We start from the raw sequence: 17,174 nt of genomic DNA on the forward strand, positions 1-17,174 counted from the left end.
TCAGGGTGGGAGCTCTAGCAGCCATCCTGGCCCTGAAGATGAGGTCCACCCTTAGTGGTGGGGGAGTGCCCTGGGCCGGAGAAGCCTGGGGTCCTGCTCACTGTGCACATCTGCCATGCCTGCCCCACAATGCCCACCTCTGAACTTCATTCATGCAAGAAATGCCTACCTTATTTAAGCCATTAATTTTAGGCTTTTCTCTTAAAAGACCCTGCAGATAAGCCTACCAAATAGAGGCGGTCAGCAGAAATTCAGAGAGACTTAATGATAAAGATGGGGTATCAAAAGCCTGGCAAAGAACAAAGCTAACTGGACTGATTCCGTACATGGCATGCTTTCTTAACAGTTACAAACACAAAAACTAGGGCAATACCTCAAACTCTAAGAAAAGCCTCCAGGTTTCTTCCCACTTCTGGACACCTTCAAAGAGTTCCTTGTGAACTTCATAGTAGTTTTTTAACCGCACAATCTCAGCATCGTGGAGCTGGAGCAGACTTTCTGTGTAGTCCTCTGCAAAATATAGGCCCAGTAGTTTAAAACAATTCCTCTAGTATTTAGTATCCAATTTTATGAATCCCCCATTCCCTAAAATGGAAATAGATTCTTTCCTTATAGTAAACTGATACAGGAAGAGGCGGGTGTGTGTGTGTAATAGATATATAGTGGTTAATAAAAACCAGCTTTGTCACAATCAGCCTGGGGGAGTAGGGCCTAAGAGACTATGATAGAGACTAAAATACTGTCAAAAATCTGCATCATCTCTTGCCTTGTCTTCGGTTTCTTTCATATTCTGCTTTTCTGTCTTGCCCAGTCAGTAGAGGGGTGGATCACAGAAAATGTGCAAAAACATCTGTTGAATTTAGTTGGGATAGCTTCATCTTTATATTCAGTTCAGTTCAGACTAGAATTCAACTGGGCTCCAGGAGTCAGGCTCCTTTTGGCTCAAACGTAGGCTCTGGCATTTACCACTATATGTCTCTGGGTTAAATTACTCAGCATTTATGTGCTTTAGTATCCTTACCTCTTGACATGAGGATTCTGTGAAATAATATTAAGGGTTTGACACTGCACCTGGCAAAAAGTAAGCACCTGATAAAAACTTAAGCTTCACAGCTAGAGGCTACAGTGACATATTGCTTCAGAAAGCAAGAGACCAATATTTCCCAATAACATTTGCAAATGCTTTTTCATACAGGAATGGCAATTATGCTTAATGTCTTGAAAAGGTGGCTTTATCTGTTCAGAAAAGGAAATGCTTCCTGTTGAATGTCTGGATGTCTTAAAAACTAGTGAGCAGGCCACATGAAGACCCCACTTTTGGCTGGGTGTGGTGGCCCAACACTTTGGGAGGCCAAGTTGGGAGGATTGGTTGAGCCTAGGAACTTGAGACTAGGCTGGGCAACAGAGTAAGACCTGTCTCCAAACAAACAAACCAAAGACCCCACTCTTGTACTAACCAGCACAGAAAGGGGCAAAAGCTTGTCTCTGCTCCTGGCTATAAAAGCACTGGTCCCAGTACTGAACCAGCTCCACTCGAATTGCCTCAATCACTTTCTTCATGTTTTGCATTTTCAGTTCTTCCAATCGATCCACTTCTAATTGCAGCTGAAAGAAAGAAACTTGTTAAAGGTGGCTGTCATACTCTTATATTCACTAAGGTTTGCAGAAGTTCCCCCCCTTTTAAGTAAAATTATAATGCAAAGCCACAAAGGTATTATAAATCAACGCTCTTTTTCTTTTTTTGAGACAGGGTTTCACTCTCTCGCCCAGACTGGAGTGCAGTAGTGCGATTTTGGCTCACTGCAACCCTCCGCCTCCCAGGCTCAAGCGATTCTCCTGTCTCAGCCTCCCAAGTAGCTGGGATTACAGGCGCACACCACTACCACCTGGCTAGTAGATATGGGGTTTCGCCATGTTGTCCAGGCTGGTCTCGAACTCCTGACCTCAAAGGATTCACCTGCCTCAGCCTCCCAAAGTGCTGGGATTAGAGGCATGAACCACTGAGCCCGGCCAAATCAACAGTCTTTATGACTAACACAGAAGTGCTAAGAGAAGACTGCTGACCCAGTACCCACTGGGTTTCTTACCGCTTTCCGGACCTTGGCCTTTGACCCAGACATAATGGTGGCCACAGCCTCTCTTTCTTCTTCAGGTATTTGCAACCTGTCCCAGAGCTCTCGGATTTGAGTACGCAGCCCCTCACACACTGCTTCATTTTGTAATTTCTGCATTTCCAGCTACAGCATAGAAAGCCAGTGTCACTCACAGCAAAGCAGCAGCACAGAGGCTAGCCCTCCGGCCTCCCACAAAAAAATGTCTGGACCCATGGGTAGAGGAGGCATTTTCATGAGAGTTCAAAGTAGCATGTTTTCATGCCTCCTAAACACAAGCTGTAAGGCTGTCAGGATCTCAGACCCCAAGAATTAGCATTCAAATTTAGAACTGAAAAAAATTTTAATTAAACACTAGTCTAATTCAAATGACTAATATTATTTCATCTATAATTTCATTTTCTTGGAGCTACATATAAAGGTTTTTTAACTGTTAAACAAAAATCAAGGTTGTATATCATATATTACTATCCTTAGCTTCCCTCATTCTCTTAGCTTACATTATCTCCTTATTTAAGACTGAAGAAACAGCTGTCAGTTTTGTTCAAACTGCTATATACTACGGAGATCCTAGGGCATAATTTGAGAAGACAGTACCTGCCGTAGCAACTTTTGTAGTGTTGCAATATTCTCCAAAGACAAACAAAAGGCATCTTCGTCTTCACACACCACATCTCTTTCAAAGCTTGTGTCTGGGGTGTGGTCTAATTCTTCCATACACAGTATGATCTGTCTCTTTATACTGACAAACTCCTCACGCCTAGAAGCCTTTAAAACAAAGCAATTACAAGATACCTAGAGGAAAACTAAAGTGACTTTTAGGAAGAACAAATGTAGGCAGTGTACCTTTGTTTCCCTCAAAGTTGTCACATGTTGCCTGAACTGGTTCAGCTCTTCTAAGCTGGGCACTGAGGCACTGTCAATATCATAGTGGGGCATACAAAGAATTTCACACAGTTCTTGATCTTGTTCCTGAAGTAGCTTCAGTTCCTGTTTTCTCTCCTTTTTCTGTTTTCGCATCAATTCCACTTGGGTGCGCAAATCTTTTTCTAGTTGCAAGATGGTTGTCTCTCCTTCTTCCTGAATAAGACAATGGACCAGTTATAAGATTCCAAGTGAATTCCTTCAAAGGAAGAGAAGGACAACATAAGAAGGCGTGGATGACAGACTTTCAGTTAAACTTACAACTAAGTCAACTCATGGTCAACAGAATATGGCACAAAGAGGGTCTCCTAAGGAAGGTCCCAGTGAGGTAAGGTGAGTAAGTACCAGGGTACTTTTCCCCCCAATTTTAAAACTTGTGGTAGAATACATATAACATAAAATTTACCATCTTAACCATTAAGTGTACAGTTCAGTGGTATTAAGTACAGTCACAGTGTTGTGCAATCATGACCATCACCTCCAAAACTCATTTCCTCTTGCAAAAGTAAAACTTCATACTCAAACAAATAAGTCCCCATTTTTTCCCTTCTCCAAGCCTGGCAACCACCATTCTACCTTTTGTCTCTATGATTAGACTACTCCAGGCACCAGGCACTTTTATAAAACGTGTAAATTGGCGCCAGGCGCAGTGGCTCACGCCTATAATCCCAGCACTTCGGGAGGCCAAGGTGGGCGGATCACGAGGTCAGCAGTTAGAGACCAGCCTGGCCAACATGGTGAAACCCCGTCTTTACGAAAAACAGAAACATTAGCCAGGCATGGTGGCGGACACCTGTAATCCCAGCTACGCGGGAGGCTAAGGCAGGAAAATCGCTTGAACCTGGGATGCGGAGGTTGCAGTGAGCCGAGACCACACCATTGCACTCCTGCCTGGACAACACAGCAAGACTCTGTCTCTAAATAAATAAATAGATAAAAGTGTAAATTGGCTGGAAAGCTTGCTTTGGGTTAGCTATAGGGTGGCATGCCTAGCTCATATCTAAATACTCATCCTGCTAATCCTATGAACATCGTCTCACCTTAACAACAAAAACCCATCTGGTAGTCCCTGCTCTATTCCTAACTGGTTAACAAGAAAAAAAAAAGTGGCATTTTTTTATAGGACATATAAATTTTTCTTAAATGTCCTATACATTTACAGAATTTCATTTAACATTGTGAACTAGGAACATCAGGTAATTTAAGGGAGATGTATCATTGTACACCTCACTTCTTGCCCAATTTCACATCGAATGTGAAAAAAGAAAGAGAAACTATGTCCAAAATCAATTATATTTATGACATTTATGTTGACTCCAGGAAGCTCCACTTCATGTTCTGCCTGACTGCTCTTGGCTACCAGGTGTGAATTATCCTTCGCCCTTTAAAGGTGGTCTCCCCCTCCTAAGCTAACTCCAAATAGATATCCAGGCAGGTCTTCCTGTAACAGGAAGAGGGACCTGAGAACCTTATGGGTGTACTCATTGTCTTTCCAAGCTCCACGTCTGTCCTAATTTTTATGATCCTGGCACTATTTTTACTGGTTCTAAGCAGAGATTTTCAGGACCCCATCTGTTATTCATTTCATCCTTGCTGGTGTCCTCACTCAAGTCCCTGACTTGCAGTGGACCACAATATAGCCACTTCTCAGCTCCATACCCAGATGGATGTCATGGCATGCTCTGAAATGGACTATGCACTCCCAATATTCCAGCTTTTGAGACATTTCTTCTGAAGAAGCCATTTTGGCTGGGTCAGTAGTATGCAGCTTCTGGGTATGATAAAAGCCACAAAGGTTGGTTTTTTCATAGTATTCCTTTTAATCATTAGTTACTTTTGTTTCTGTTTTCATTTTCTTTCAGAGAAAGAACAGTGCAGCACCATCTATACCTACCTTTTTCTCAGAGTTTATAAAAAAAATTCATATTCCCTACAAAGCAAAACTATGGTAAACAGCAGCTTCTTTTTGATCATCTATTAGTTGCTTCACCTCTTACCAGGGCAACTCTCTACAGAGGTGAGAATTACTCTGCTGGGCCTAATTAACTACACAGCATGTTTTCCCCACTTCTTACGTCTAGCTCCATCCCTACGAGGAAGCCTTCCATCTGCAGGCCCAAGTCAATGCTACTTTCTAAGTCTCAGGCCCCAGACAGATCCCCAGAGACCCTGTGGGCTGCCACGGACCTGAAATGGCTCAACATGTAACTCGCTGCACAGAGTGTTCAGCTCTTTCTGACAGACGGATATGCTTTTGATGAGTCTTTCCTTCAGGCTTTCCTCTTCAGCAATCATCATATCCAGGAGTTCCTACAAGAGGGAAAACAGTCCATAAGTTTGGGGCAATGGAGGAAAAAAGCTCCCAACACCAATACCAAACCCCTCAAATTTCTTTTTTCTTTTTCTTTTTTTCTTTGAGATGGAGTCTCGCTCTGTTGCCCAGGCTGGAGTGCAATGGCGTGCTCTCGGCTCACTGCAACCTCTACATTCCGGGTTCAATAGATTCTCCTGTCTCAGCCTCTTGAGTAGCTGGGATTACAGGTGCTCACCACCATGCCCAGCTAATTTTTTTATTTTTAGTAGAGACGGAGTTTCACCATGTTGATCAGGCCGGTCTTGAACTCCTGATCTCAAGCAATCCATGTGCCTCGGCCTCCCAAAGTGCTGGGATTACAGGCATGAGCCACCGCACCCAGCCTCCTCAAATTTCAAGAAGGGACTTCAAAACCAAACCAAATCAAACAGGAAGGGCCTGTGCTATCCTAATGCCGATGATCACATGTCCCTTCTGTATGCTATCTCGGGTGAGTCACCAACATCCTTACCCTGGTCCAATGCAGAGACCAGTACTATTCAACCCACCTTGATATGCTTCTTTACCACCTCAGTTCTTTGTAACCGCTGGTCCTCTGGAATCCCAATTAGCTCCCATATTTCCCGAAGGTGATTTAGCGCTTTCTGCAGACATACTATGGACTCCTCCGCCAGCACCTCACTGAAAACCAAAAACTAAGGCCTGTTAGTTACATCAGTCACAGCCTCTGGACTAAAAGCACTATTTTCAAGAACTAAAAAGACTAGCTTCTCAGTGGCCTCAAGAAAAAAACAAATTAAAACAAGCATTCAGCTTAATTCACCTTTAACCACTCCCCATTCCTTTTCCTACCAAATGCCACTAGCAATGCAAGATTTCATATCATATTATATCATGGAAGCTCAACCTTCTGGACTTTCAACAATGATCTACCTATGGAAGTATAATACAGAATTATAAATACTTTTACTAAAGAAAAACCAGACAAAAATGTTGGTAAAATAAACTAACACAAGAAGTTGCTGGTGAGAAACCCCTACAAAATATCTGGCAATTTATTACTATTTTTTGGTGTTTTTTTGTTTTTTCTTTTTTTTTTGAGACAGCATCTTGCTCTGTCGCCCAGGCTGGAGTGCAGTGGTGCAATTTTGGCTCACTGCAACCTCTACCTTTTGCGTTCAAATGATTCTCCTGACTCAGCCTCCCGAGTAGGTGGGACTATAGGCACGTTCTACCACACCCAGCTAATTTTTGTATTTTTAGTAGAGATGGGGTTTTGCCATGTTAGCCAGGTGGGTCTTGAATTCCCGGCCTCAAGTGATCCACCCTCCTCAGCCTCCCAAAGTGCTAGGATTACATATGTGAGCCACTGTGCCTGGCCATTTTATTTAATTTATTTATTTTTCTTTTCTTTTTTGAGACAGAGTCTCGCTCCGTTGCCCTGGCTGGAGTGCAGTGGTGAGGTCTCAGCTCACTGCAACCTCCGCCTCCCAGGTTCAAGCGATTCTCCTGCTTCAGCCTCCCAAGTAGCTCAGATTACAGGCGTGTGCCACCACACCCAGCTAATTTTTGTATTTTTACAAAAACACAAAAATCCACCCACCTCAGCCTCCCAAAGTGCTGGGATTACAGGCATGAGCCACTGCGCCCGGCCTATATTCTTAAATTACAACTGGCAGCTCAAAGAATGGCTAAAGTTAAAAAGCCATTGAGATGGGGTTTCACCATGTTGGCCACACTGGTCTCGAACTCCTGACCTCAAGTGATCCACCCGCCTCGGCCTCCCAAAGTGCTGGGATTACAGGCATGAGCTACCACGCCTGGCCTATTCTTAAATTACAACTAGCAGCTCAAAGAATGGCTAAAGTTAAAAAGACAGCATTAAGTGTTGTTGAGTATATAGAAAAGTGAGAACTTTCATATGCTGCTGGCATGGTGTAAATTGGTACAACTATTTTAAAAACTGTTGGCAGTCTATCTACTAAAGCTGAACCCAGCAGTTCTACCTCTACATACATACCTAGCAGAAATAAACACATACGTTCACCAAAGACATATATGAGAATGGTTAGAGAAGCACTACTCATAATAGCATGGAAACAGAAACAGCCTAGATGTCTATCAACAGAATGAATAGTACATTCCTACAATGCACTAATGTAGCAATGAAAATGAACAAACCGGCTGGGTGCAGTGGCTCACACCTGTAATTCCAGGACTCTGGGAGGCCAAGGGGAGCAGATCACTTGAGGTCAGGAGACCAGCCTGGCCAACATGGGGAAACCCCGTCTCTACTAAAAACACAACAAATTAGCTGGTTGTGGTGGTGCGCCTGTAATCCCAGCTACTGGGGAGGCTGAGGCAGGAGAATCACTTGAACCCAGGAGGTGGGGTTTGCAGTGAGCCGAGGTTGCAGTGAGCCAAGATCGTACCACTGTACTCCAGCTTGGGCGACAGAGCGAAACTGTCTCAAAAAAGAAAATGAACACACTACACATGATATGGATAAAGCTCAAATTATTATTTTCCTATTTTATTTATTTTACTTTTTTGGGGTGATGAAATAGTTCCAGATCTTGATGGCGATTATATAACGGTATACATTTGAAACTACGTGTAAAGCGAGTCTGTTTTACTGTGTATGAATTATACCTCAAATCTTTTCATTTTTTTAATGAAGTAAAAGAAACAACTAAAAAAAAGTTGTAAGGGGAAGAGGAAGAAAAAAAAAACACTTTAGGCTGAGCAAAAGCCACCAGATATGCAAGTGTGTATCACTATGTGATTCCATTGACAGAGAGTTCAAAAACAGGCAAAACTGGCCAGGCACGGTAGTTCACGCCTATATTCCTAGCACCTTGCAAGGCCAAGGCAGGAGGACTGGTTGAGCCCAGGAGTTTCAGATCATCCTGGGTAACATAGTGAGACTCTGTGTCTTAAAAAAAAAAAAAAAAAAAAAAAATTAGCCAGGCACGGTGACATATGCTATAGTCCCAGCTACTCAGGAGGCTGAGGTGGGAGGATTGCTTGAGACTGAGAGGATGAGGCTGCAGTGAGCTGTGATTACTGCACTCCAGAGCAACACTCTATCTCAAAAACGAAAATAAAAAAAGCAAAAACAAAACCAGGCCAAACTAATCTATGCTTTCAGAAGTCAGGATAGTGGTTCTTTTGGCTCAGGGGAGGCAGTGACTGGTAGAGGGCTTCTGGGTTGCTGCTTACACAGGTGCATCAACTGTAAAAAATTCACTGAGTTTACACTTGATTTCTGTACATTTCTGAATGTATGTTATTCTTCAATTACCAAAAGCTTATTTTAACACAAACTTATTTATCTAAAATACAAATTTAACTGGCTTCTGTATCTTGTCTTTTAAGAAAAGCTTACTTTAAAAATTGTAACCATTAGTCTGCTTTACAGAACATTTAAAGAATAGAAATTTTTCTCCCTTTTCTTAGGTATAACAGGACAACTAAGACTGCCCTGGTGCTCTGCTTCTAGTCGGCCGAGAAGCCTGCAGCAAATCACTTAAACACTTAAGCTCTTTGTGTGCCATCCACACCCAATTGGAACTAGAGACTTTCATTAGCCCCTTTCTGTCTCAGAGCTTTCAGTGGTTCTACAAGTCACCAGCCTGGATCTCTAACAATGTGTCTCTCCAAAGCTGTTAATACATTCACATCCAAAATATCTCCAGCCACGAAATCCCAGTTTAGAGGTTGCCCGTCCTTGTTGAAGAAACATTTCTACACAAATACCTGTTGCCTATACCAGATGGCCGTACCAATACCCAAATACCGACAAACGTTTAAAAGAATTTACCGTACTCCCTTCACTTTAGAAATGTTAACAGTTCAAGTCCAACAGAACTTAAAGGAAAAAAAGGGAAATGTTAACAGTTAAGTAAGGCATTTATTTAACATAATCTCAACTAAAGTCCAACTAAAGAGCTTCCCCAGGCAAACACTCCTTTTGCACTTCATTTTGAAGACACAACAATGCACAAGTTAAAATCCTAATATTACCATTTTATTAAAAATAACTTTTAAGATCCAATCTGTGGCCAATATTCGATCTGGATGCAAAACCCTGGCTTCCAGACAGGCCAGCTGGGGGCACTGCTCTGAAGTCATTACTTAAGTATCCCAGTCTCCTCAGTCTGACAGACCTACCCCTGCCCAGCCAATCTCCACATAACAGCTAGTTGTTCATAACAATAAATCCCATCAGATCCCTGCTTAACTACTCCCCTTCAAAGGCCCCACTGCCCTCAGGAAATAGTTCAACCACCTTCTGTGGAAAGGCCTTCTAAAACCTCTCTCCGAGTCTGTCTGCTAATCTCTCCCACTTGACACTCCCCAGGTCTCCGGCCAACTGAACTTCCTGGGCATTTCCTGAACAATGCCCCTCAATAAACCACATGCAGCTCTCATTTTCTGACACCACCGTGCTTTGTACATTCAGTTCCGTCTATATGCCACCACCTCCTCTGGAGAGCTGTGGACTTGTCACTCACTTACCATTTCCCCCCCAGCCCCCTAGTAGACCATAAACTCAAGGGCAAGGACCACCACATCTTATTCATCTTCATTTTACCACACCCTAACTCACAGTAGTTGTTCAATAGATGTAAAATGAATGGCCCTGAATTCCTGCCAAAGGGTCCTATGCTCCTAACCTACCTAACCTAATAGAGGTATTATGCACTCTGGATCCTGATGAAGGTTTACAAGTAGGGCTGCCTATCTCTGTAACACATCTAGAAGGTAAAGTGATTGTTTTTCTGAATAAAAAAATCTAGCACAATGGGCAAAAAATCTGAATAGACATTTCTCCAAAGAAGATATAAAAATGGACAATAAGCACATGAAAAGATGCTCAATATTAGTTATTAGGGAAATGCAAATCAAAACCACTTCATAGCCAACAGGATGGTATAATAAAAAAATATATAGCAAAAAGTATTGGTGAGAATCTAGAGGAACTAGAACCCTCAGACACTGCTTGTGGGCATGCAAGACGGTACAGCCTCTTTGGAAAATAGTCTGGTAGTTCCTCAGTTGTTTTTTTGTTTTTTGAGACAGGGCCTCACTGTCACCTGGGCTGGAGTGCAGTGGTGTGATCATAGCTCAATGCAGCCTCAACACCCCGGGCTCAAGCAATTCTCCCACCTTAGTCTCCCAAGTAGCTGGGACCACAGACGTGCCATCATGCTTGGCTAATTTTTTTTTTTTTTTTTTAAGGTTTGCCATGTTGCTCAGGCTGGTCTTGAACTCCTGGGCCCAAGCAATCCTCCCACCTCGGCCTCCCAAAATGTTGGGATTACACACATGAGCCACCACACCCAGCCCCTCAGTTTAACAGAGTTCATACAACCCAGCGATTTTATTACTGGGTATTTGCCCAAAAGAAATGAAAACACATTTATACGAAAACTACACAAATGTCTATAGCAGCATTACTTATAATAGCCAAAAAGTGAAAAAAAAAAATACAAATGGCTATCAACTTATGAATGGGTAAATAAAATGTAGTATATAGCCATACAATGGAATATTATTTGGCAATAAACCTTGAAAACATTATGCTCAGTCAAAAAAGCAAGTCACAAAAGACCAGAGCTATGGTTCCGTTTATATGAAATATCCAGAATAGGTAAAAAGTAGATTTGGGGTTTGTATGGTTTTTTGAGACAGGGTCTCCCTCTTTCACCTAGGCTGGAGTGCAGTAACACGATCATGGCTCACTGCAGCCCCAACTTCCTAGGCTCAGGTGATCCTCCCACCTGAGCCTCCGGAGTAGCTGGGACTACAGATGTGAGCCACCACACCCAGCTAACTTAAACAAAAAAAATTTTTTTTAGGCCGGGCACGGTGGCTCACTCCTGTAATCCCAGCACTTTGGGAGGCCAAGACCGGCGGATCACAAGGTCAGGAGTTTGAGACCAGCCTGGCCAATATGGTGAAACCCTGTCTCTACTAAAAATACAAAAATTAGCTGGGCGTGGTGGTGGGCACCTGTAATCCCAGCTACTCGGGAGGCTGAGGCAGGAGAATTGCTTGAATCCGGGAGGTGGAGGCTGCAGTGAGCCGAGATCGCGTCACTGCACTCCAGCCTGGGCAACAGAGTGAGACTCCGTCTCAAAAAAAAAAAAAGTAAATAAATGAAAATTAAAAAAAAATACTTTTTTTTTTTTTTTTTTTTTTTGTAGAGATAGAGTCTCCTTATGTTGTCCAAGCTGTTCTTGAACTCCTGGGCTCAAGTATTCCTCCCACCTTGGGCTCCCAAAGTGCTGGAATTATAGGTGTGCGCCACCTTGCCTAGCCGAAAAGTAGATTTGTAGTTGGGGCTGGGGAGAATTTGGACCATGGGGTGAAAGGGGATTGACTGCTAATGGGATTTTAAAGGGGTGATAAAAATGTTCTAAAATTGATTGCAGTGATGATTGCACAACTCTGAATATTCTGAAAATCACTGAATTATACAATTTAAAGTACATTGTATGGTATGTGGATTATACCTCAAAGCTGTTATTAAAAACATCTTGGCACATAATCTAAAACTTTCTTGGTTTCTTTTTTTTTTTTTTTTTTTTGAGACAGAGTCTCAGTTCGGCACCTAGGCCGGAGTGCAATGGTGTGATCTCAGCTTACTGCAACCTCTGCCTCCTGGGATCAAGCAATTCTCCTGCCTCAGCCTCCTGAGTAGCTGGGAGTACAGGCACATGCCACCACGCCCAGCTAATTTTTGTATTTTTAGTAGAGATGGGGTTTTACCATGTTGGTCAGGCTGGTCTCAAACTCCTGACCTCGTGATCCGACTGCCTCAGCCTCCCAAAGTGCTGGGATTACAGGCGTGAGCCACTGTGCCCGGCCCATAATCTGAAATGTCTTTGATTTGTGACTTAATTGAAAAACTTACAGATTTTTACTATGGCTGGGCGTGGTGGCTCATGTGTGTAATACCAGCACTTTGGGAGGCCAAGGCAGGCGGATCACCTGAGATCAGGAGCTCGAGACCAGCCTGGCCAACGTGGTGAAACCCCATCTCTACTAAAAATACAAACATTAGCTGGGCGTGGTAGTGGGTGCCTGTAATCCCAGATACTCAGGAGGCTGAGGCAGGAGAATCACTTGAACCCGGTGAACCCAGGAGGCGGAGGTTGCAGTGAGCTGAGATTGTGCCATTGCACTCCAGCCTGGGCAACAGAGCAACACTGTCTCCAAAAAAAAAAAAAAATTTTACTGATATATAATGCATTTTATTTGGCCTGTTGGAAATGGGTGTTTGGAATTACCAAACACCCATTATTATTATTCTAGTTAGAGACAGTTCCTGTAAGAGGATCATTTTCAAAGAATTAAAAATTAACATTTCTCACTCTTCCTAACATTCAAATTGTACTGAACTTAATTTTCTTTTTTAACTTAAATCTTTTATCATCCTTGACACTTCTTTCTTATATGCCCGCCATTAGCATTATCTACACAAGACAGGCAGAATCTCACTCCTCCTGACCTCTGCTGCTACCACTACCGCCCGCACCCTGGTCCAGGTCACCACCGCCAACTTTCTGCTGCATGGCAGGGGCCTCTTAACTGGTCTCCCTGCTTCGAAACTGGCCTCCTTAAGTCTATTGTCAACACAGGAGCCACAAGTCCTAATCTTCTACTCAGAACCCTCCAGTGACTTGCCATCTCACTCTAAGGAAAAGCCTCTGACTTTCCAAAGACCTATGGAGCCCCATTCCATCTGAAAGCCATTTCTTTTGACCTCAGTGCTCATTCTATTCCTGTCACAGAGACCTCCTTGCTCTTTCTGGAACATACCAGGCACTATTCCCACTTAGGGCACTTGGATTTGCTGATTCCTCTACCTATATCTCTTCCCCCATGCTGCATGGCTTCACCCTTTTCCTTCTTAGGTCTTCGCTCAGAGATCACCTTCTCAGGGAGGCCTTTCCTGACCCATCTCTTTAAAACCACAACCCCCCTTCCTACACCTTCAGTACTTCTTATCCCCTTGATTTCTCTACATAGCACTTACCACCATTTAAGACTAACTTATTTATTACACTCCTCTTTTGCTATTAGAATATAAACTCTGTGAGGGCAGGGATGTCACTTTTGCTCACTGCTGTATCCCCAACACTTGGAATGGTTCCTTGTATTTAACAAACATTCAAGAAGTATTTTTCTTTTCTTTTTTGGTATAAATTATTATTTTTTAAATAGAGACAGGGTCTTGTTATGTTGCCCAGGCTGGTCTTGAACTCCTGGGCTCAAGTCATCCTCCCACCTTGGCCTCCCAAAGTGCTGGGATTACAGGTGTGAGCCACTGTGCCAGGCCCAAGAAGTCTTTTTGAATGAATAATGTGACATTTCAAAAAAGTTGTATGATCTTAAGATGCTTCAGAGCAATCATTATGAACAATTATCATGATACACTTAAATACTCCCTGGCTAAATTGTTTCAGGTAATCCCCTAAAAGGAGCAAGTCTTGAGTTTTTTTTTTAGATTCACTGAAAAAATCAGAGTGCATACAAAGACTACCACTCAAGGACACAAAGGTTGTAAAATGAGTCAGTTTTTCCAGTCTTGAACATAAATCACTGGACTGGAAGATATCTCACAGTGGTCCTCTAAATTATTTCGTACCTTCAGGCAGCCTTCACTGATCCACTGCCCTATTTTTTCTTAGCACTCCAGAGAAGGAGCTTTGTTGATCTCCTTGTACAACCTGTTTCGGGGATCGATAACCACAATTAATTCTGGCCAGAGTTTCGTTTGAGCCTCAGAGGTCAAAGCTGCAGTTAGCAATCTCGCCACTGCACTCCAGCCTGGGTGACAGAGTGAGACTCCGTCTCAAAAAAAAAAAAAAAGTTAATTATATCCATTAGCCTGGAACCAACATTAAAGGGTAACTTTTTCTCCTGCTTCATTCAATCCCTTGATAGAGGAGATGCCTACATAATTCATAAACTGTTAACGGACTTTTTTTTTTTTTTTTGAGACGTAGTCTCACTCTGTCGCCCAGGCTGGAGTGCAGTGTTGAGATGTCGGCTCATGCAACCTCTGCCTCCTAGGCTGAAGCGATTCTCCTGCCTCAGCCTCCTGAGAAGCTGGGGGTACAGGCGCACCACCAGGCCAGGCTAATTTTTGTATTTTTAGTTAAGACGGGGTTTCACCATGTTGGCATTCAATTCTCATTATTCTGAGGGCAAGCATTTGAAAAAGACTGATCAGAATTAGTGATCGTGAAATGAAGACTCTTACAAAGCCTTAGAACAATCAGTTCCACCAAAAACTACAAATTATTTAACGCTGTATCATCACAAAACTTAATCCACAACTTTCAGAAAATAAAGTTAATATTTGGAAGTCACAAGGTTGGTAAGTGGCAGTGTCACCGTCTGGTCCCGATTTCAAGTCGGACAGTCCCTCCCCAACACTGCCTAGGAAGTTATTAAAACGACCGGAAAAGAATTCCACAATCCGTTTTTTTAACTTGCAAAGAAACAAAGCTATCTTTCCAATTCAAACAAAACGTTAACACCGCTGGCCTGATACAAAGAAAAACAACGGGCCGGACACGGTGGCTCACGCCTGTAATCCCAACACTTTGGGAGGCCGAGGTGGCAGGATCAGTTGAAGCCAGGAGTTCGAGACCAGCCTGGCCAACATAGGGAGACCGCGTTTTCACAAAAACAAACAAAAAAAAGAATAAAACAAAGAAAAACAACGATAAATAAACTTAACAGCTTTAAAGAGAAACCACGACCACAGAAGGTTTACAACGAGTCATCTGCGCCAAGAAGCGGCACCTGAGACGCCGCGGGCGGGGAGGGTGGGGTCCGAGCGCCAGCGCTGACCGCCTGGGTGGAGGCCGCCCCGGGCCCCCGGCCTCGACCGCCCTGCCGCGTCCGGGCACCGGCGCTCGGCTCCCACCCGGGCGTCTGAGCCTGCGGGCACCCGCGGCCGCCGGGGGACAGCGCGTCAAGTCTCACCGCCGCGGCCCTCGCACTGGCTCGCCGTCTCCAGACCCTGCCCCTCAGCGCCCCCAGCCTCACTCGGCGCCGACTGCCGTGACGATCTAGGCCCGGTACCCCGCACGGGCCCCGCACCCCTGAACAGGCCCCGCACCCAAGACGAGGGTCGCTCCCTGCCCCGTCCCCTCGATTTCCCCGCAACCCGCACCTTCTCCTCATGGCGGACGCTCCAAGCAGCCGTGAGTCCAGGTCCAGACCTACTCCACACGGCCCCGAGAGCAACAACCACCCGCAAACACCGGCGATGTCACTCCGGGTAGCCGCTCCACGAGCCGTTGAGCCCCGCAAAATTTCAAACCGCGCCACGGGGCGAAGCGTCGTCGCGATTGGCGTCGCATCCCGTCGCTCCAAGAAAATCCCCACCCCTCAGGCTGAAGTCGCGGGTGCGTAATCGGGGCGGGGACTCGCGAGCTGGGCCTGGGAAGCGCTGGAGTGGCGGCGGGGGATGACGTCACCGTCTGTGAGTGGCCGGGCGTGGCCTGCGCCTCTCGCTTCCCTCGCTTGGCGGCAGCCTCAAGGGACTCCTCTCCCAAGCCAGCTACGTCATCGGGGCGCCGCCCCGCCTCGCCCCGCGCAGTTTGGATTCGAAGTGCGCGGGCGGGGAAGGGGTTGAGAGCACCGCGGCTGCCTGGCTTCCCTGAGTCCCGGCTGCCGGGAACGAGCGCGGGGCTGAATAGAAAAATTAGCGCCTAGTTTCCCTCGCTCATCCAAGAAGCGAAGCTTGGAATCGATCTTTGGTGGGACTCTTCCCCAGATGTAAGAAGCCATACACTAAAGGGGAAGGGAAGGAACATTGAGTCCTGCTCATGGGCCTGGAACGTTTCAACGCCAGTTATCCCATTTAACCTCCACAATCCTGTATGGCAAGTATTGTCGCCATTGCAGAGGAAACGCAAAAAGATTTGAATGATTTGCCTAAGTCGCGTGATCAAATTAGATGCGTTTCTAAATCGTTACATGAAAAATTTAGAACTCAAACTAGACATTAAACTACTTTTGTAGCCTCCTTTCCTCGATGATGTTACATCCCTAAATGCTTATATATCACATTTTTTTCCCAGTGATTCATGGTGGCATAATATCCTGGTGTGTAGATATCTCGCCCATTCTGCTATTGATATTTAGATAATAATTTAAAAGACAAGGCTGGGCTGAATATCTTCATACATAAATCTTTATGTATGTATGTGTTTATAAATGCATCCTGCATTTTCGTACGGCTGATTCCTAGAGGTGGAATTACTGAATGCTCCCTTTATTAATTTGCCTTCTAGAGCACAAAGCCTCACCGGAAAAGTACCCTCCTTTTGTTACCGTCAGCAGGGCTGAATTCTATTGTACTTTTAAACATCTTTGCTCATTTTGTAGGTAAAATAATAATACTGGCATTTCCTTGCTTGGCACTTGATTATAACTGAAATTGCACATTTTTCGTGTTTATTGGACAACTGTAACTTACGTGAATCCTCTTCATATGCCTTTTCCCTAAAGGTAAAGGATGCTTGTTTGCTTCACCTTCAGAACCATATTTTTCTTATTTTCAGAAAAACTTCATTGGTGCTTTCAATGTTCTTTTAATTTTTTTTAATTGAAACGGAGTCTTGCTCTGTCACCCAGGCTGTAGTGCAGTGGCCCAATCTCAGCTCACTGCAACCTCCGCTAGGGTTCAAGCAATTCTTGTGCCTCAGCTTCCCGAGTAGCTGGGACTACAGGCACGCACCACCATGCCTGGATACTTTTTTTTTTGTATTTTTAATAGAGACGGGGTTTCGCCA

General features: G+C 44.2%; 1 protein-coding gene across 12 annotated transcripts in view; it reads right to left on the bottom strand.

The window, feature by feature from the left end:
- Window positions 1–15,865, bottom strand: part of PRC1 (protein regulator of cytokinesis 1) — a 30,195-nt gene extending 14,330 nt beyond the window's left edge. For 8 of the 12 annotated variants that reach the window (XM_054451380.2, XM_054451378.2, XM_063652982.1 and 5 more), the window contains exons 1-8: window positions 15,548–15,786; window positions 5,898–6,030; window positions 5,223–5,345; window positions 2,958–3,191; window positions 2,709–2,879; window positions 2,088–2,237; window positions 1,458–1,605; window positions 374–510 (exon numbers count right to left, since the gene is read on the bottom strand). In XM_054451380.2, coding sequence (XP_054307355.1) covers window positions 374–510; window positions 1,458–1,605; window positions 2,088–2,237; window positions 2,709–2,879; window positions 2,958–3,191; window positions 5,223–5,345; window positions 5,898–6,030; window positions 15,548–15,558 — 1,107 coding nt within the window. In that variant the 5' untranslated portion in view covers window positions 15,559–15,786. Of the gene's footprint in view, window positions 1–373; window positions 511–1,457; window positions 1,606–2,087; window positions 2,238–2,708; window positions 2,880–2,957; window positions 3,192–5,222; window positions 5,346–5,897; window positions 6,031–15,547 lie in introns of all 12 variants that reach the window. The other 4 variants (XM_054451377.2, XM_054451375.2, XM_063652983.1 and 1 more) reach the window with 2 other exon arrangements.
- Window positions 15,866–17,174: the final 1,309 nt, after the last annotated feature.

The sequence above is a fragment of the Pongo pygmaeus genome, chromosome 16 (assembly GCF_028885625.2).
Source record: "Pongo pygmaeus isolate AG05252 chromosome 16, NHGRI_mPonPyg2-v2.0_pri, whole genome shotgun sequence".
Taxonomy (NCBI): Eukaryota; Metazoa; Chordata; class Mammalia; order Primates; family Hominidae; genus Pongo; species Pongo pygmaeus.